The sequence below is a fragment of the Apis cerana genome, linkage group LG14 (genome assembly GCF_029169275.1).
Source record: "Apis cerana isolate GH-2021 linkage group LG14, AcerK_1.0, whole genome shotgun sequence".
In the NCBI taxonomy this organism is placed as follows: domain Eukaryota; kingdom Metazoa; phylum Arthropoda; class Insecta; order Hymenoptera; family Apidae; genus Apis; species Apis cerana.
Window position 1 is genome coordinate 4050795 of NC_083865.1, and position 21801 is coordinate 4072595.

Genomic DNA, 21801 nt, shown 5'->3' on the forward strand with positions numbered 1-21801 from the left:
TGAATATTTTCTAAAATTGTACTATAATAAGTGATGATAATAGTTTTGGAAAATTATTTTAAAAATCTTTCGAAATAATTGTGAATTAAACTTATCGAGATATTATTAAGATACAATTATTTTTTCCCAATAAAGAAATTTTAACGTTACACAAATGTTTCCGCGCGATCGAGCGAGCCAATTCAAGGATCCACCGTTCGATTATCCTCCTCAAAAACCCCCTGAAACGCTATCAACTCGAACACCCACACAATCGAGAGTCACGATGAATAATCGAGAGAAGAGGCTCTCTTATTTAACGGAGAGGATCGCTAATTGGTGGCAGGCAAAGACCCTGACTTCGAGGATCATTCTCGACGTCCCTGAGGCCTCGAAAAACTCACTTCCGGCCGGTGGGACCAGTCCAAATTAGTTTGGAACGGTAACCTCGTCCTTTCCGCGTGTTCCACGGGGAGGAAGAAAGATGGCGTGTCGGTAAATTGGGACCGCTGCGCGGTTTCTATGGGGGCCCCACGGACTTGTGGGCGGGGACCTGCCTCCCTTTGCAACCGAGAAAAAGGATCGTATGCGGGATCAGGGCTAACTAAGTTGGACGAGAGAGGGTGCAGGTGTTCGATCCTCCTAAGTTTGCCCCTCTCCCCTCCTCGTTTATATTGCGTTTCGAGTGAAAACGATCGAACAGTGTGATTTGCACGATGCGTCACTCTTCTGACGGCGCAATGGCTTGATTGTTGTGCCCTATAACGCGAGCACTTTGAACGAGCAGTGAATTATTATTTCGCGTAAGGGAAAAATGTTTCATCGTAGAAAAAATGACGTTTCGAATCAATATGCATGGTTATTCTCTGTAAAGAAAGGAAAGGAATTTACAGCGAGAGACGAGGAAAGAGAAGAATACTAAAGAAACGAGAGACAACAAGTGTGGATCGGAAGAGAAATCCTTGTAAAAATAAATAAATAAATAAATTCAAAATACAACTGTAAGCCGTCTTACAGGGTTGCCTGAAGTTTCGGGAGACCGGTTAATCCAAAGAGCTTTGGCACGTTTTGCCGAATATCGAAAGAATCGTGAACAGAAACTCAAAGAAACAAAAATCACTCATGCGTGGGGCTGCTTCTTAACCCCCTTAAAGACGATCTCTCGCTACAAGGATCAACGGCTCGATCACGCGTTCTTGAAACGGGGGCCGTCCTGGAATGGCTATTTGGAAAACACGGGCTCCTCCAATAGCCCCCTAAACTCTGACAATCTTCACGCGCCACCGGAGAAATTTAACGATACGATTTCTAAGGAACTCGGTGTGTGGAGATTACTCGCGAGGACGAGGTGTGGACTTTGACGCATGGATGAACGCGTGACGAGACGACGTCGAGGGGAAAAAAAGTAACATCAACAAATTTGCACAATAGGTGCGATGGAGGAGGGTTTGCCAGCTTTTTGAAGGAATTTGGGAAAGGATTTTCCAAGGTACAGCTGCGTAAAGTTTGCATCGATTCTTGAATTCCATGTAAATTTGATTAAATAAATTTCACTAAACAATTAGAGCAAGTTTATTCTTATAAATGTGTATAAATATACGAGAAGATGAATCGTTATATATATTTATTTACTTATTCGATATATGGTACGAATATATCGATCGTTTGAAGTAAAAAGATCACGTTCTAAATTCTAAATTATCTACGACAAAGAATTAGAATTTAATAAATAATATTACACAGGATTTACGCATTCATGATCCAATATCCAAATACTCCATCCCCTGTTAACACGATCCGGGACCGACGTAACAAGCCTGTTTACAAGTCACACCTGAATTCGCCTCGGTACTTCCACCCACGCATCAACTGAACACCACATAATACCGGAGAATTAACCGGATTCGGTTCTAGATCGAAATAATTCTCTACGGCGGGTAGACACGGTTTCATCGCAGAATTTTCGCGGTTATTTTCCGCGATCGGAGGAATCTGGTCCAGCTGCAACCAAATCCTTCGAGGATTTATCTCATGTGAATTGCATTGTTAGAGGGGGGTTTCGAAACGAACGAAATATAAATGAAAGAGAGTGGGGAGAGAAAAGAAAAAAATATACGACGTCGAAAGGACGATCGCGTCACGCCGATTTCCGCGGGGCCATCGACCAGGAGAATGTGAAAAAAAAGAGGGGGAGGGGTAGAAAAGGCAGCTTTGCTACCAAAAATTCCACTACCACACCAAATGGGACCACCCGTTCCGGTTTGTTACCCAGTCCCCATTTCACCTTTTGAAATCGGCCGATTTTTCGAGCCTTTCTTCCCTACACGACACCTCTTCCGTCTTCTTCTTTTTCTTGCTTCTTTTCGACTCGAAACTTGTATTTGCTTCTTGCGTCTCCGCCATTTAGAGGCGGCACTTTTGTGAAAGAGGGATTGCCTCTCTTTCGTGAACGAACGCCGCCCTTAATATTCCGTGACGACAGATCAGTCGCCGCTTTCCTCATTGTCCAGCACTGGATTCTCCAGTGGATTCTCTCTTTTCGAAGTTGTGTTATTCATGGAGCTACCGTGATATTTTTCGAGAAGATTAGAGTGGCACGAGTTGATATTTGTATACGTAATTGTATTTAATTAAGTAGTATTTAATTTTTACTTCGATTATCATAGAATTGAAAATAATTAATTACGTAGAATTGTGTTTCCTAATAAAAGCAGTTGTACACATTTAGATAATTTGTATAGGTAAATTTTTGTTTTAAAATCGAAGAAAGCGAATCCAATCCTGTGCCATTGTAACTCATCATCATCTATCATTTAGAATCTCGAGAAATTTAACCTACTTCTAGCACAGCCAACTTTTGTCTTTTTTCCCTTCCTTTTCGTAACAGATCTAACTCACCATTAGAACACGTGCAACGTAACAAGTGCCTTTATAAATCCTTAAGGGAGAACACAAAAAAAGGAACAACATGGCCCATCAAAGGGATCTCTCATGTTCGAAATTAGGCTAATGATTATTCTGGATTTCTCGAAAATCAGTATTACCGTTTTTTTTCTTATCTCACGTTTGAAACTTCTCTGTATCATTATATAGAATCGTAAAAAAAAATTTCCTCGCGTGTTGTTTCGAAAGAATTCTTGGAAAGATGGTCGATATTTAATTTTTCAAATTTTGTAACACTTGTAATGTTTCTTTTATTTTACGAAACGTGCATTAATTATACAATTATACAATTTTTAATCTGTAAATTTCAGCAATATATACATTGATATATCTAAAAAGATTAAATTAGAAAGATTTTATCCGATATTATTTTCATTCAAAACGACGAATCATTCAACATTCGAATAAATATTTGCAAAATTCTCAATAACCACGCAACTCTCTTTCAAAGTTCGATACGTACGAATTACGCGGTCGAGGACACTCGATCCTCCACTTCCGCTTTTCACGATCCTTCGAACGAGCCATTTTCTGCTCGCCGTGAATAATTCAACAATAGTTTCGAGGCCTGCGTAATTCTGTTTCCGCCGTTTATCCAACAATTTTCCTTTTTTCTTTTCCTTTTTCTTTCTTTCTTTCTTTTCTTTTTTCCTTTCCGTCGAAACTTTACGGAGGTAGGAAGTAAAGGAATTTCCGCTTGAAAGAAAACTTGCAGTCGGCTCGTTTAATTCGGCCTGCAGGTAACATAACGCTGTTCTATTACAGCTATCTCGAGGAAAATCGGTTTTCGGATAATCGCGTATTATGAAACGGATTAATGGACGTGGAATACGGTTCTTTTTCATTGTGTATCGAGATGAAGCGGTTTCGAAATAGTTGTGGCGGAAGAAGTAACGTGTTTTGGGCGGAAGTGTGTTCATTCGTGGAGGAATATTACCGTGGAGGAATCATTGAAGCGATATTTATTTCGAGATAGAAATTTTTTTTGTGAAATTCTAACCTTTCTACTTTTAGTAAATACTTTTCCAAGTGAAAAATGATTATTATAAATCCGTATCTTCGATTCGTTTTGCCCAATTCTAATATGATGTTTCTAATACATAATAAATCAATTTTCTTTCCTATCAAATTTTTAAACATTAGACAGATCTACAATATCCGTCGATGTAAATGGGCCTTAAGAAAGAAAGAACCTAATATGAAGGATCGAAGGAATATAAGGAAGGAAAACAAAAGACTGCAACCACGGTGCACAAGCGTCTATCTCTCCCAAGCATCTACGAAGGACCCCTGTCTACTTCTCCGTTGCATTCTATCGCAAGACCCTCTCCCTCCCTCCCTCGTCTGCCCTCCTCTGACCGCCTTTCTGAGTCACCCTTGCACGTGTTCGATTTCAGCCCTTTTGAACCACGAAGATCCTCGAAACGAGCTCCTTTTCTCGGCAGACCGCTCCGCCCACAGGACCCTCTTTCGAGAGAAGGGATCCAGGGGGGAGGGCCCAGAAGGGGGCCCCGTTTCGAACAGTTTCTTCTGGCGCTTGCACTTTGTCCGCCAAAGGGAGGGAAAGAGGGAAAAAAAAAGAAAAGAAAAGAAAAAATACTGGCGGAAACTGCGTTCCTCTTGCGAAAAGTCATTGTACCTTGATGGAGACCCATTGGAAAATGTTCCGCCCGTGAAGAAGATTGGGCCTTGGCCGGCTGTTGGCTTTCGCATAATCGGGAAAAGAGGAATCTGGAGAGGTGGAAGGTGGAGATGGGCGGCGGTGGTTGAAGGGGAAGAAGTCGACGAGAGAATCGAAATGGGGGACGTGTCGGGCGTTTTGTGGGCCCGATACTACTGGATACTATCTTTGGATAAATAGTGCCGCGTAGAATCGATTGAAATTGGGAGGAACGAGAAATATACCGATGGGTATTCTTCGAGATAAACGAGGGGGAGTTTTTGAACGTAGTAATAGTAGATGCTAGAATATCTTTTTTTTTTTGAAATCAATTGTCGAAAGTTTTTTAATATAACCACCTAATACAAGGATCAAATTTTAAAAAAAAAGAAAAAGAAACTTACGAATAATTTCGAATAATTCCAAGCGTTAAAGCTAACCATCTCTCGCGTCCACTCCAGTCAAAACTCTTCAAAGAAAAAAAAAAAAGGAAACTTCAAAAGCTTCCCTAAAACCTTTCTCAAAACCTCCAAAAAAAAAATTCAGTAACAGCCGGCCATGGGATCGTGTTTCACCCCCTCGAGTCCACCCCATCGACCGGTCACGAGAGCACGGAAGAATAGAATAGTCGCCATTCCAAAAAAAGAAAAAAAAAGAAAAAAGAGAGTACGTCCAAAAGGGTCGATCGCGAGGTCTTTCTCTCCATCATGGACGAAATCGAATAGACAGGATACCACGATGACACGGTCCGCGTTAATCCAACGATAGAAATCTCTAAGCTGCTACCGGTCATCCGACAAAATGGCAGCCAGGATGCACCGGGCGTCCAACACGGGAAATGTATAATTTATAACGATAATCCTTTAAGAATGGATCTCCGTGCCCCGGAGCCAGATTCACGGTTCTACGACCTTCAATGCATCCACCACCCTCTGTCTGCTTTCTGCGTTTTTCATTCGTCTCTTTCACAATCCACCCCCTTTCCTTTTTTTTTTTTCTTCCTCTTCTATTCTGCCAATGAATCTCGATGGATCGATGGATCCTTTGCAGGGAGTTCCGTTTTGCCCTCGGTGTTTACATAGGTGCAAGACTCGCGAGACCTGTTTAGGAGGATATAATAGAGAAAAATCGTAAAATGGAAACGGATCCTCCACGACTGAATTTTTCCTTCGTGAGTCTTTCTTCTTTTTCTCCACTCCTTTTTCAATTTATGTTGGAGAGGGTGGAGGAGAGAGGGAAGAGAGTTTGTCGAGACTCTTGATTTCGTGTACAGAGCAATGTTTGATATTAGGATTTTTAGATTTCCGTGTGCTTTTTGATTATGGTGGATGAGTTTATGTTGACTTTCGCGTGAGTGGTTTTGATACCAAGAGTTTGGATCGATAAAAGAGGTGGAATGTTTGAAATTAATTATCAAAAAAAGAAATATTGTATCGTCATTATTATAATTCGTATTGAAAAATTAGAAATGGTATAATATTCATTTCAAGATAAGAATTGGCATAATTGTAATTTATATTCCAACATTCCAGAGAGAAATAATCTATCCAGGTTAATCAGAATATATCATTCAACTTGACTAAAATAAATAGTAGAGTAACCTTATAAAAATTTCAATTCAAGTATATAAAAATAATTCTTCTTCAATCCAAGCAAACTATCGCCCGAAATCTGTCAGGAATAATCAATCGTTAACAATTATCTAAACGTTTCACCCGTTGCATTGACGATTTGCCATTCATCGATACGTGTCGTTGCATCAAGCGAGCGAGTTAGAAAACCTTTTGAAAACCTTTTTCTTTTTTTTTCCTTTTTTTTTTCACGAGATTCCTTCGCTCGCCCACGTTGGATTTGCTATTGAATCATCGTGGCAGGTCTGTGAAATCCTCGCATCCGGCAAGATCCTTTCCTCGGGTGGCAAAAGATTTTCCAGGACGACAACCCATTTCGTGCGTCCAGTTTCGACGCTCCTCGTTTCATTCTGTAACTGTCTCGTGGCGAATTGAACGTTGCGGGGTCTGAAGTTACGTTTTTGAGAGAAGCAGATCGATTGGAAATGCTATCTTTGGACGCCTTGGTCTGGCGTAATCCACCGCGAAAAATGGACCTTTATGTATTTAGTCGAAGAAAACGTGACTGGTTTTGTCGAGAAAATTCTTAAGGAAATGTTAAACGCTTTTTCGAACACTCTAGAAATGAGAATTCTTGTAAATAATTCGTGATGTCTGATGAATAAAAGATATATAGTAGAATCTCTTGGAACAAATTTTTTCAAGAAAAAGAGAAAATTCTTTTTTTTAATTTATTTTAACTCTTTAGTAAAAAGAAATATGTTTATTATTCACTTATTGAATAATTAACTGCAATTTTGTGAAGAGGAATTAATTATAACGTATTGATCGAAATTTTATTAATTTTAGTGAAAGAAATACGTTTTAAATTAAAAAAAATTGACAATATCGATTTATAAAATTATATTTGTGGTTAGATATAATTCTATCAATGCGTGCATTGTTTCTTTTTTCACTTTAATTGATAAAATTTAAAATATGTGAAAAAAAATATGTGTTTATTTATTGGATCGATTAATACGATTAATACGATTAAAGAATAATTTTGCATATTAACTTTTTGTTTAATCATAACATACATTCTTGATACACTCGTTGCATCGAAAAAAAGAGAGACAGAATCGTCGATGCAGGTTGATGCAGGTCGATGCAAGTTTGTGCAGGTTCAAACCTGCACCAGAAGACAGCTGCTCCCAGTTCTTTCTTCCGAATGCCCGGACTTTACGTAATTCAGCGCGAAAAGTAGATTTTCAATGCGCATAATAGATAAACGTGTCTCAACTTGCCCGTTTTTCCAAGATTCTTTTCACAGATCTCTTTCTTCTCGTTCGAGAAATAGAAAAGAAGCCGTCTCTTTTTCTATTAATTTTTTCACTGCACATGCTCATTATATCAAATTTTTCAAATATGACATGGATTATTGTGCACAACTCATGGACTCGTATTAAGAAATATTCAATATCCAAAAATCCAATTTCTATTTCAAGTAATTCATTTACAACATCAATACAAATTTACAAATCATATATACGAAATATTATCTCGACTGGATCTCGACAAGTTGCGCTCATCATTATTTCGTATCTGACAAACCTATAAAACTCGCAATTTGGGTTACGATACGTGCCATTTTCCCTCATGCTCAATAAATCCCAACCGAAATCGTCATAAAACGTAAATATGCACGAGTATATATCAAACACCTGTACACGATATAAGTATCTCCTTTCCTACTCAATAAAACGCCAAAAAACCCGAAGCTTTGGGTCGTAAAACGTCGAGAATTAACATAAACGTAACACTTCATCAATTCAATCGTCGAGCATAAAAGAAAACCCATTAAAAAAACGTCATTTACTACGAAATACATACGTAATAATTCATTCGTCGCGATTCCCCTTTCTTGCTTTCTTTTTTTTTTTTTCTTTTATCTACCATCGTAAAACGTGTGTAAACGAATCGTCGATAATGTAATCCACCCTGAATCAGCGCAGCTGGTAAAAGGGTAAACGGCAAACTGGGTTAGTGGGTGAGACGGTTTGGATACTATCTCGGAAGTTAAACAGTCGTTCCTTTTTTTTTTTTTTTTATTATTCCTGAAACGGAGAGCAGCAAGTTCGAACACGTTTCTCTGGGAGCAGGGGGCAGTTAAAAAGTGAATTGTGCGCGTTACCTGCGCATGATGAAAAGCAGGTCGATTCGAAACGGGGCCTTTTCCCTTTTGCACGATCTTCCGCATTCAGACGGCTGCTAAAGAAACGTGTTCGAACTTGCGCAGGGGTTATTTCGTTTGTGGTGCAAAGTGAAATTATAATTTTTCCTTCTTTTTCTCTTTTATTTATTTATTAAGCACACGTAGAACGAAGATAAAACAGTGAAATTAAATATTTCAAGAATTGTAATAGATGGAAGATGAATTTATATATTCTAATTTTATATATATATATATATATATGTAGTAGTTACCGAGAAATTAATAGAATGAAGAAATTCACAGAACAGAAAAATTAAAAAGAGAAAAAAAAGATATCGAAGCGAAACGTAATATTACATCTCTCATCCCGTTAATAACATTAACCTGGCCAAACCAATCTCCTAACCCAAATTTCCAATCTTTCCTACCTGGCCATGTACCAAAAGGGTTAACGGAAGCTGGATAACAATAGCCAGGGAAAAGGTTCACCTGTGAAAGGGTTAGCCAAGCCACAAAAGAAACCGTTCCAACCACAAGTTCAACTGCAACAAGTGCACCGCGAAAAAGCCTTCAAAGAAAGAGAAGAAGAAAATTAATAATACGAAACAACGCGAAAATTCCTAAAAGAAAGAAAGAAAAATCAATCGTCCCAAACACTTTTACATATAATCACACCTGGTCCTTTCCAAAAACGAAGCGAAAGAAAGGCTACCACTGCACATGCCATGTCCACGACAGCTGCGAAAAAATCGTATTTTCTTGTGCCGCGAACAGTGGAAGAACCGATTGGTCGCGTTTCACCGTGTCTTTCCATACGAAAGAGGAGCAACCCCTTGAAGAAGACGCAGGGAACACAGAAAAATTCTTCTTTCTACCCCGTTTCTTCTCCCCTTCGCTATCCAATAGAGAGGTATCCACACGTATAGTTGCACGTGTGCTCCTTTGTCGAAAAGGTTTGACCCTTTTTACCTGGATCCATAAGGAAGGGTAGGCGGGGGTGGGGAAGAAGAGAGGGCGAGCAAACAACGGTTAACCCCGTACGGTGGACCCATTGAATCCATCGTAAGATATGCATCTACGGGGGTTGAATAGAGGAGAAAATAAGGAAATTCCATCGGAGATTTTCGTGATTTTGAATAATATTGCATCCCCATTCTTTTTTTGGATTGATGGTACGCTTCAAAGGGATGGAAAGGGTCCGTGAATCTGTTATTATTATATGCTGGAAATTCCGGTATATAGAAGGGGACAAAGGATTTTTAAGTTGGCCAGGATGATTGGAAGGATTTGGATAACGGCGTGAAGAGAGAGAAATTGTGGGTGTCGATCTTTATCGATACGTTTGGAAATTTTTTGATATTTCTAAGATTCGTGCATAGTCATAATTTAAATATCAATTCTCTATGTTAATAATTATCATTTCCGATAATTCCTTGCATTTCCTTGGATATATTCGATTCAACTTAAAAATATTATTATATATAGTTTCTAGAAATTATAGTTTTATTATCAGGTATTTAGAAAAAAATATTACTCACCCATTGGTGCACGTGTTCGAAGAAAGTTGAATGTCCCTACTGCTTGTCACACACCTACGGTGAACCTGTAAACAAAATTTATTAGAAAATTTCATTAAAAATTCTAATTGTGATGTAATGATAAAATAACATTAAGAAATCCATATACATATCACAAATTCAAATTCAATCATTTTTAAACTTAAAAAGAAAAAAGAAAGAAAGAAAAAACTCTGAATAGAGGAGAATAATATTCAGCTATTATAAAACACAGAACACGATTCAACCAGTGTAACAACTTCGAATCGCTAGAAAAAAAATAAAAAAATAAAAAAGAAAGAAAGAAAGAAAAAGAACGAGCAGTACATCGTATCGATCATAAAATTCGTCGTAATATCGTATCGGTGAGAGGAAGGAGCAGGAAAAAAACCGGAGAAAGAAGACCGATGACCGAAAGGATAGACAAAAAATGGTCTCCCGTTTCGCCGCAGGCGAAAAATAACCCGTAATACGGACTACCGTATTTCTTTTTTGTTTCTCGCTTCTACGACGCTGGTAATCGTTTTTGGGCCAGGTAGACTACGGCCTCCTCGAGATAGAGATCTTCGTAATTGGAATTTTATCTTCTCTCTCCCTTACCCTCCCTGCCCTCGCCTCTGGGTAACAGGGTGAATTTATAGTAGCTCTCGGCCGTATTACGCTTTTTTCCTGCTTATTAAATATTTTTTTAAAAGGGCGCCGCATCCTTTTCGGTCGAGTTTCGGCCATTAGGGCGGTGCTTTGTCGAATCGGTTCACAAATGTCCCCGATTAGAAGGATGGAGACTTCAACGCCTGGATTTCCTCCGGCTTCTAACCCTTTTATAGGTCGAAATGGACCCGTTTAATCCCGATTCGATCCCTTTCGGTTGTTATATTTTTGCCAGATATATTATTTTCAAGAAATTAGGAATTAATTTAGAAAGAGAAATATTTCGAATGGAGTATAGACGTTTGATTTTGATTCGATTCTTTTTCTTTTTCTTTTTTTTTTTTAAGAAGAAATATTTCAATTTCGATTGTCGATCGAAATAATCGAAAATAGTAGGTCATTCGTAAATTTGAACCACGACTTGATTTATCACGAGTCTTACTCTTTGTTTTTGAAAGAAAAAGAAAACGAACTTGTACCACATTTGATTCCTCTTTCTTTCTCTTTCTCTCTCTCTCTCTTTCTCTCGCTGTAAAAATACAAAAGTACAAAGTCATCGAAATTTAATGAACCTATTAAAATACCATCTAACTTCTTTTAGATCAATATATAGTCGATTATCAAAATGATCCCAGCAAGGATTTTCCTGTCTAAGAATAATATATCTCCAATCAGTTGTTATTTTATATTTATTTCAGAAGAAATAAAACAAGATTTCAATAGAAGACACAAAACATTTTAAACTTCGTATACCTTATGAGATTTAATTTTTTAAACAGAACAAAGAGATTTCAACCACGTACTCAACAAGCTACCTTTTATATTTTTCTCGTTTATTACAAAAGGTAATTGTATCCTTTCTGATCACAATGGATATAGGTATACCCTCGAGAGATTCGATCAGTATGAGTTTAAAGGGTTGGTAGCGGCCTTGGCCAATTTTTTTCGTGCCTCCTTTCATCGTAATTTTCATTCGTTTCATGTCGTTATTATAATATAGTATAATGCATTGTAATAATTATTCCATCGTTAATAATACAGTTAATAATTATTTTATAAAATTTTTATTTTATACTCTATCATTAAACATTATAAATGAAAAGCAATACTTCGTAATAATTACAGAAAAGAAAAGAAAGAAAGAAAAACATTCGAATATCCATGTATATCTACATAAACCAACAAAATAATATACTGTATCAAAATTTTTATTCAAAAATTGAAAATTCAACAAAACAAGGAAATAAATTTATACAACAATAATTAAGATAACAAAAAAAACCATTATTTCATTTCAAAATTGATCAATCTTAATCAACAATATTAACAAAAATAAGCTAACTTAATCTAATAAATTAAAATAAAGAATAAGAAGAAGAAGAAGAAAAAAGAAAACGAATCTAATAAGGACTCTGTATGGGCATTATTTTATTTCAAAAATCAGGGAGGAGTTCACGGAGGAGGAAGGGCCCCAGAGAGTGGGGTCCGTTCCTTACACCGTAAAACAAACACGTAAACAGGGGAGCGTCATGTAAGCAGGTAACCAAATCCACGGAGGGAAACCTGGTATCTCGATCATGAAATCAGTACGATTACACGGTCGAGAGCGCGAGAGAGGGACAAGAGGCAGAAGGGGCGGAACGAGAGAGAAGAGGCGACAAGGGGAGAAGGATGGCCTTCTGGGTGCACCTGCCGGTGACGTCAGAAAAGGGACTTCTTGTTTCGAGCTGCATGCAGCCCCGGGGGTCACCACTACTGTTTCATCCACGGTGTCCAACTTCTTCTTCTTCTTCTTCTTCTTCTTCTTCTTTTTCTCCCTTTCTCTTCTCCCCTTAGCGGAGTGCTACACGCGAGAGGACCGCGAGAAGACCACTCATCTCCCCTTTCCTCGGCCATTATTTATATGCTAATGAAAAAGCCGTGAAAAGGCGCGATATCGGCCCACCTTGGGCCCCTCGACCAAGATCATCCTCAAGATGAGAGAGCAGGATGTTGATACTGGACGGGATTACGTAACACAGCCGGATCCTCACGGTTACCGTGATAATGAACAGAGTTGGAATAGAAGAAGAGAAGGGAATCGAGGAGAAATCGATGCTTCCAAGTATTTTTAAGGATGGGTATTGATTTGAAAGCGGTGAATTATTGATGAAAGAATTTGGCGGAGGTGAAAGTTACTTATCTTTGTCCTTGAATCGATTTCTGTCCGGTAAAATTAAAATTGCGGTCGAGTTAAGTTAGAACGAAGGAATTTGATGGAAAAATTAACGTTTTGGAATATTTTTGAGGATTAATTTGAAGGTTGAACGATTATGACGAAGAAAATTAAATCGAGAGGAAGGAATTTGCTCGAGTTGAAATACTCGTCGAACGAAATGAATGGAATTTTTTTCTTTTAAATCCTATAAAATTTATCAAACAATGATAACGAATTACATGATAATCCCTTACATTCCTCGAACCTTTAAATTCGCACGTTGACAAGCACGTCTCTAAGGAAAAATTAGATCGGCTAATAAACCAGAAAAACCCGTCTTCAACCCGAAGCGACAGAGCAATCAGAGAAACGAACTGAACTAATCTCTCCGCCATTTCTTCCCTTAAGCTAGCAGCCAACGATGCCTCGACCGTTTCAAGCTTATTATTTAAAATGTCCGCGAAAACGTGCGTGGATAGATAGAATCGGTATTCCGTTCTGCGGATGGCGTTTTAATCAAGATCGTGTCACCTCGCTCCTCTAATGCCACCAGCTACGTCAGAAACCAACGTTCTATCTGATCCTGCCATGGGTATTTGCATAATCTAATATCTTTCGGCCGATTGGAACCGTCTTAGAACGGAACAACATTCGTCACGAGTTCTGTCGCTTTCTTTTTCTTTTTTGAAAAAAAAATTATCCTTGACACTTTGCGAAACGAGACAGGGATCGTTGCAAAAAGTGACGATTAAAGGAAAAAAAATAAACAAAGAATAGTTATTATTTTTTTTTAAAAGGATATAACATAAAGTTTGGGATATATTTTATTCGAAAGAATGTGTTAATGATTAATTTATCAAACCGAATAGAATTATATAGTCTATGTTTAAACAATGCTCATTTCGAGTATTTCTTTAGATAAGCAGTTCGATGATACGTAAAAATATGCTGGAGAGATTAAGAATTAAAAATCGGCGAAACGATTAATAAAACTTGTCATTGCCGACCTTCGTAATATCGAGCAGGATAAATAAATATATCGTACAAATAATTCGATAAAAATTCGAGAAATAAATATTCTTTATCCGTTTATTTCAACTGAAATGTCCATTAATTCCTTAAAATTCACATTATCGAAACCAGTTCGACTTCGAATTACCCTCTTTTTTTTTTCTTTCCACAACACAGGAAATAAAAACATACATGCACAGAATCTTGCACACGTAATTAGATTGACGATTTTAAATCAGAGTGAAAGGGGGTGGCCTCGAATCGATTAGAATTAGGAACCGGTTATAAACTCACATCCTGAGGAATAACGAGGACGAAGACTCGATCTTTTTTTTTTCTTTTTCTTTCAAGGACACGAAGTCGTCAGACGGATGCAAGTTGACATCTAGCATTTTAAATTCTCAGTCGTAAATGAAACGAAGAGAGGATACGTATCTGTGAGACAGGTTTCCGTTTATGAGGAAAAATTAGCCGTTTCCTCAATTTTATTAAATTGGAAAAAAAATTTTAAAATTAAGGGAAACGCGTTAGGACCATTAGATCTGATCAACGTTTCGAAGATGTTGGATAGATAATATGTGGTTAATGAGGATAGTTTCTGGGAATTAAGTGTAACATTCGATTATATCGATATTAAAATAAAATAAAATTAACAACGTAGCAAACTATGCTATAGAGAGATATTACTAGACGTCAGTTTGTAGGGTTTTTTTTTGGTTCATAAATTGAATTATAATATTACATTATAATTATAAAGGAAATTAAATTTTTTATAATTGATAGTATATATAGATAGTAAATTATATTTAAATTTTGAATTTTAAAATTACAATCAAAATTTTAATGGATAAGATTCGATTAATTTGGCAATGAGAATAAACTATAAATTAATCTGTAGCTACTATTAACTAAAAAATATTGCAATATTCGTAATTTTTGATACATTTTACTATATGTACCTACACATAATTTTTACCATATATTCCTTCGCATTTAAAATCTAGTTTTAACAAAAATCAATATAATTTTAAATAAAATCTATCTAATAATAAACAACTGCAATTCACGTAATCAGTAATATTAAAAATAAAATACATGCAATAATGAATTAATAAAATATAAAAAGAATACTATAATACTTGGAATTCATGCGATTTTCTAACTAACTCAGAGACAACACGTACGAAAACATCTCGAAATTACACGTAATACATAACTTACTTAAAAAACTTACTCAGTTGCTTTCCTCAAACGTTCATATTATATATACAAGCATATATAAAAATTTATCGAGACGAATGAACAAAACAACAAACTTACTTCAAGAACGCAGCGGAGAAGAGGATCACCCAGTGTCTTCATAAAAGTAAAATCATTTCCTGCCGCAGGTATAGTATTCTCCCCGTAGATTTGACGAACACGCTTGCCCCACCTGCCTTGGAATGTGGCTCGAAAGCGCAAAGTGAAAACAAATACCCTCGATGTACCTGTCCTTAGGACGAGGGCAGACGGTAGGTACCCCGCGAAGAGGCGGTGGGGCCTTTAGGGAATTACCAGGACGACCTTCGAGAACCCCTCGACTAGTTCGTTCGAGAGGGAGAATCGTTTGGCATGTACCGTAATGCCAGATTTTCAAAATATACACCATATTTTTTAATGACAATAATTGAGAAGCCTCTTGATCATGAAAATAATTCCTAATGTCTCAGAATTATTAATTTAGTTATAATTTCCAACAATATAATTAATTATTTATATCTTGTTAATTCCTATGTATTCTATGTTTAATTGAAAAATTAATTGAATCTTGGAGAAAAGAATTGTAAAATAAAAAAGCAAATCGCTAACACATCTACATTATTACTGTTATAATAGCTTTTCAAACTTTTGATTCTTAAAAAAGTTACTTGCGATTAATCGATACTGTTTTCAAAGTGAAAACAGGTAGATTAAAAACAGGTTGATCGGGGAAAAAATCCACCTGATCCCAAACCCAAGGAACAGGTCTTTCAAAAAACTCCCCTTCATAAAAACTTGTTAATTCCACGTACACAGAGGGGAGAAGCGATGAAATAGGTAATAAGGATCGCGCCTTAAAAAAAGAAACTTTCCTTGGGGAAAAAAAATAAGCAAAAAAAGAAAACTCACTTTTTTTACTCTCACAACACACAAGCCTCGTGCGCGAGGGTGTACGATTCCCCGCAGGGACGCGGACAGGGCTCCTCGAGGGGGGAAAAAAATCGGATCCAAGGCGTAGTTAACGGTTGTGAGAGGTGCCACATCTCGAGGACCCTAAATCTCTCGAGCGTACTGGGGTAATGGAGGAAGCTGGCTAACATTATTGCCGCGCGTTAATCACTATAACTTACAGCCCCCTAAGCCAACTTGTTGATTTAAAGTGGTCGGAGGGGCCACGACCGGCTTCCTCCTTCTTCGCATCGAATATTGCGCCTAATTGGACAAATTAATCCGTCCACAAGAAACTATATAAATGTTCGTGTAAAAATGAAATACCTGTGCATATATCGTAGGAAATTGATAATTTTTGGGGGGATGATTTAACGAGGATGCTCTTTCCCTTAGCGAGAATACTTGGTTATAAAACGTTATTGATACGTTGCATATAAGCTTGGGATATAAGTTGTAAGTGGATAATTTTAAAATGTTGAAAGGAAATTTAAAATAAAAGAAGAAACGATTTATGAATATAGCGTGTTAAGATTTATGATAATTAGATGTTGGAAGGTAAAGGTTGGAAATTTTAAGGATAAAAGTTTAAAGTCAATTTTTTTGGATATAGAATTTGTACTTAGTACAATTTATAAAACGATATCCATCCAAAAATCGACGTAAAAACTCGAATAAGTAAGAAAATAATTCAAAAATCGAGTCACCTTTCTAATCATGACATAAATCTTAAGAGAGAAATCAATTCTAAACACATTGATACGAAAAGACAAAGGTATACATTCATCATTACTGTAATTAAATCCACGAATAGTCTTATCCTTATCATCTTATCATCCCTTTCGTTCTCCTTTAACAACATTGCACCAAAAAATTTCTTCGTACTTCCCTCCCTAATTGCAATCTCGAAATGCAAATTGAAACTCCATTCCGAAAAGTGTCACTTAAAATTCGATAACCCGTTAAACAAAATCGTCTAAACGAATCGTTTTCATCGATCCCAGGAAACATCTCCCCCAGAGGGACGTTCGAACTCTCCTCTCCTTCGACCTGTCCTTCCAACAGGTCTCCCTTCGAGATCGGGCGAAAAAAATATCCACCCTTTTGATCGCGTTCATCACGTTTCAAAAAGGGGTTTCGAAAAGAAGAACCCTGGCGGTTTTCTATCTGGAGAAACCGGAGAGGAAGGATCCACCGTGCACGAGGGGGTGGCCGCGGGGGTGAAGAGGCCAAGAGCGCACAGGTCGGGGTGGTAAGGTTGGATTAGCGTCGGGGAGGGTGTCAGAGGAGGGAGAAGAGCGGCAGATGGTCGGCGTGGACCCTGACGTGGGAAGCTCCGAATTCTCCAAGTTCCCACAGCCAGAGTGCACCTGCCCTCCCCACTCTGTCACCCCGTCCTGCTCGCCTGGGCCTATATAAGGTCCGGGGTTGCTCGTCTAAGGCATCATTCGCTCACTAGCGTTTCGTTCCAAACCAACTCAGAAAGCACACACGCTTTTTTCGAGTCTTCTTCGAGTCTCGAATCAGCTTACGTATACATAAAATACACACGCTTTTTCAAAAAAAGAAAGAAGAAGAAGAGTTCGAGTTTTGCCGCGAGTTCCAGTGAACATCGGATCGTGGAAAGGAGAGAGAAAGAGAGAGAGAGAGAAAGGGAAAGAGAAAGATCGTATTTAAAACCGGTTCAACCGAGTGTCTTCCTCGCACGAGACAAGGAGCAGAGCAAAGATGGCCGCCGCCACTATGAGCCACGTGTTCGATTACGAGAACGAGCTGAACGATAATCTGTACAATCTGAAGATGTCGGGCAAAGGTGCCACGACCCCGAAACGGGTGAGGAGCGTGTTGAGACCGATTCTGAGGCTGTTGAAGAAGAGGACGAGCAGAGGGAAGGTCGGAGGGAAGGGACAGAAGGCGATGCCGCAGGTTGAGATCTTCACCGAGGAGGTTGACAATCAGAACAATGCCAACGAGGCGTTGGAGAGGAGATTGTTGGCCGAGCTTCAAGATGCCGAGGAGGGGGCCGCTATCACTGTCTGCTTGGACGGCCAGATGACAGTTGTACCCGTTGTTCCTGGCCAGTGCTACGTGCCCGTACATTTCGCGCACACCCACGCAGGGGACTTCTACTGGACGACCCTGAGCATGACCGACAGTGATCTGTGCTACAAGGAGCGCGCCTTCTCGCAGCATCAGACACCTGAGATGCAGGTTGCGTGAAGAGGAGGACGAGATCATCTCTGGTGTACACCTCACATCTACCTCAATGATGGAGAAAAATAAAATCTCGATCTTGTCGAAGATCGATTTTGACGACGAAGAAGAAGAATTCCTCCTTGTGCCTCGCCGAATATGAAGATTCAACGAGGAATAGAGGGAACTTTGGGTGATATCTTGGGAGAAGAAGGTGGAGAAGAAGCATGAAAGGGGTTCCCTCGAAGGGGTTCGTTCTATCAGAGACTGCGACTTTAGATAAGATAATATCGAAACTGTGATAAATAGATTGTTAGTTTTCCAACTGATCTTTCACTGAGAAAATTGAGGAATTGCGCTCTCTTTGATTCGATGATCAGTTGGAGAGATTATTCTATTTTTTTGAGCCTTTGTTTTTTTTTTTCTGAACGATTACCGCGACAATATAGAAAGTTGATCGCAATTGTGATATTTGTACCTACTTTAGATTAATTGTAATGTATACTTTGTGATATTGGCTTTAACACCGTCGTATTGACGAAACTTCCTACTACTGTCTTCCAATTGATTAAGAATATAATAATAAATATAATTGTAAACGTATAATTGCATTCATTAACCCTTTCAAATTAGTTATTAAGTTGTTAATTATCTATAAGCTTTCTTAGCGTTCTATTTACAAAAATGAAAAAAAAAAAAAACAAAAATATTCTTATAAACTAGTTCGAATATTCTTCCAAAAAGATACTGGATGAAAAAAACCTTTAGAGAAAATTCGAATTCACCTGCGATCTTTGAAAATGGTTAGCCCTTTGTAAAATATTTTCGAACAAAGGTTCACTGTTTGAAAAGGGTCCATTCATACCTGAAACTGGTTTAAAGAAAGCCTCGGGGGTCTTTTCAGCCCTTCGTCCTGGAGAGAAAAGATTCGAGAAATCTTTGAGGAATTTTGAATTCTTGGCGGGCAAAAATTTGACCGAAAATATTATGAGGCTGTATAGAGATTTTCGACAAAGATTTTTCTTCCGAAATTATTGAAAACTGAAGAGGGAGGGAAAATAAATAAGAACGATTTTCTAAAACTCTTTATAATTCGAAAAAAATTATTAAGCTAATAGTTATTTGTAATTATAGAAACGAGGGAAGAAAATTTGTATAATCAGATTCTTACATATTCTCTTTTCTTTTTCAAGATAATTAAGAAAGCTATCTATCTTCCCGTATACTTTCATTCAATTATTCTTTTTTACACGGTTAATCAATGTACACACCTGTGATTGCTCGTATCAAGTAGAACAGGTTTCTTATATAACGATGAAGATATTGATCAAGTTTTTATATTTTCAAGACTTATCGCGTTGAATATTTAATATGTTTGAATATTGACAAAATTTTTGTCACGTAATTGTTTCTTGCAGAGGGTTTTTTCTTTGATTAAATTAGCGAATAATTAACGAGGTGTCGATATTTTTTTTTCTTAATTCAAATAATATCCAGGATAACGAGGATATCAATATGGAAATAACGATTTAAGGCTTGAAGAATTAAAAAAAATAAATAAATGAATGAATAAATAGATAAATAAACAAAAATTTACCATAAAATAAAAATGCAAAATACATTTTTCACGGACAATTAGACAAAGGTTTATTGAAAATAGGCACACGTGTTGCCCATATGTGACAAGCACATGTCCGTCACGTTGGATGGGGTGCGTGAATTCACATGATTTTCCGTGACCAGTTGGGGGTTGTCGATCCCCCAAAAATAACAAAAGATCACGGCATGCTCGATGCTCATGTATCAGGACAGTAATACAATAATGACAGGGGTGCATAATTCGAGAATGGTTCACCGATAGGGTTAACCCAATTTTACGTTTGTTTAACGATGAGTAGACCGCGAATCACCGAGTGAATGTTGAATGTCCATCCCTTTTCGAAGGGATGAAAGCGCAAATGTTGGATTAAACCGTAGAATATCGTTGAATATCAATTAACATACGGGGATACTTGAAAGAAAATTTTTCGATCTTTTATTTTTTATTTTTAAATTTTCTTTGGATGAATAAAATTGATTTTAAAGACAGATTATTTATGGTATCATAAGCATTGTTGAGATTTTGGATATAGAGATAGGTATTCTCATTAGAGAGCTTTATTATTACATAAATAAAAATATCTAAGTTAATTGTGCAGTGTTATTGCAATTTATTTTCTATTTATATTCTTCATTTTTTTCTTCTTTTTTTTTTGGATATAATTTATTAAGACATTGGAAAAATTAAAGTATTATATCAAATATAGGATATAATTTTAAAAATTATTGAAAATGATAATATGTAATTTAAAATATAGAATTAATAGTGTATCGATATAGGATATGAAAAAAATTTTGAAAAAATTAAAAAATTAAAAAAGATGGTTAAGTAGAATCCTAGCCAATTGCCTATCCCAAAGTGTAGGCAACCCTTCGTACTATCCTGCAGTATAGTATAGTAGGATCAGAATACTTGCTTGAAAAAAATGCTCCCTAAAATAATTTATATCCGTACAATCTTGCATTATAATCTCCTATTTTTCAATGAAAATATATAATTTAATAAAAAATGTAAATAATAACAAATAGAAAATCAGAAAACTAATTTAAAATATATTTTATTATAAAGAAAAAGTATTTTGTTTTGACAAAATATAAATATAAAGCAATATGTAATAAATATATACTTTCACGTTTAATTTTTTTTTATTAAAAAATTATAAGAGGCTCTGTGGGAAAACATTATACTTTTTTAAAAACAAGATACATTAATTTCTCCAATTTTTATTAATGTACGAAAGCACACAAATTTTTTTACCTTGCACTTTGTAATTTTCTACAATATTCTTAAATTAAAAATTTTGTCACTTATTTTTTTTACGAATCTTTCGAACACATTTGAACTACATACAACTATATAATTTACTTTCAAACTTCTCGAGAAAATTTTTGGTAAATTGTATGGTATATCAATGAAAGCGCGCGTGAACAAAAAAAGAAATTATACATTACACTTGATATGATAGAAATTAATAAGAGTTGAAAATTGAAGATAAAGATTTTTAAAAAAAATAATTACGACATTCAACACGACAATACAACAAATGATTTTATTAACATTAAAACCAATTTTCAAATAATTTATTTTATTTCGATTTTATAACAAATATTTGATATTTTATAATTTTTTTTAATGAACACGATTAAATCGATATTTTTTCACTGAAATTTAAGAAGTCGATATAAATATTGAGTATACAAATATTGTAATTTCTCCTTTTAACATTTCCCTCAAAAATTAATTTTTTTCATAAATATTTCATTTTTATTATTTCTCATTAATTTACGAAAGCGACACCTGTAATTATCCGGTAATATCTCAAGCAAGAATATTTTCCACACCCATTCATAAAATATAAAATAAAGATAAAAAAGAAAATTTTTAAGTAAAAATTAAGAAATAAAGTTCAATTAGCATAAACTGATTTCTCTCATCGAGAAGAAAAATTATAATAAATCCAAATATTCCTCCACGCACAAGGAATCGAAATCCTCGATCTATCGATTCCTTTTCATCATCCCACGTCAATTTCCCATTCATTACAATTCCACAAATGTCC

The 21801-nt window shown here is 36.6% G+C and overlaps 2 protein-coding genes across 7 annotated transcripts in view; one reads left to right on the plus strand and one right to left on the minus strand.

The window, feature by feature from the left end:
* Positions 1 to 21801, minus strand: part of LOC108004451 (tubulin monoglutamylase TTLL4-like) — a 171658-nt gene that overhangs the window by 103763 nt on the left and 46094 nt on the right. For 5 of the 6 annotated variants that reach the window (XM_062085259.1, XM_062085263.1, XM_062085258.1 and 2 more), the window contains one exon: positions 9886 to 9950. The gene's annotated coding sequence lies outside the window, so the exon portion shown is untranslated. Of the gene's footprint in view, positions 1 to 9885; positions 9951 to 15082; positions 15100 to 21801 lie in introns of those variants that run through there. The other variant, XM_017067372.3, reaches the window with a different exon arrangement.
* Positions 17393 to 18748, plus strand: LOC108004418 (uncharacterized). Its single transcript, XM_017067301.3, has one exon. The coding sequence runs from the start codon at positions 17678 to 17680 to the stop codon at positions 18167 to 18169; it is 492 nt and encodes a 163-aa protein (XP_016922790.1). The 5' UTR covers positions 17393 to 17677; the 3' UTR covers positions 18170 to 18748.

Coding starts and splice junctions, on each gene's coding strand:
- LOC108004418 (XM_017067301.3), top strand. CDS start 17,678: ATGGCCGCCGCCACTATGAGCCACGTGTTCGATTACGAGAACGAGCTG.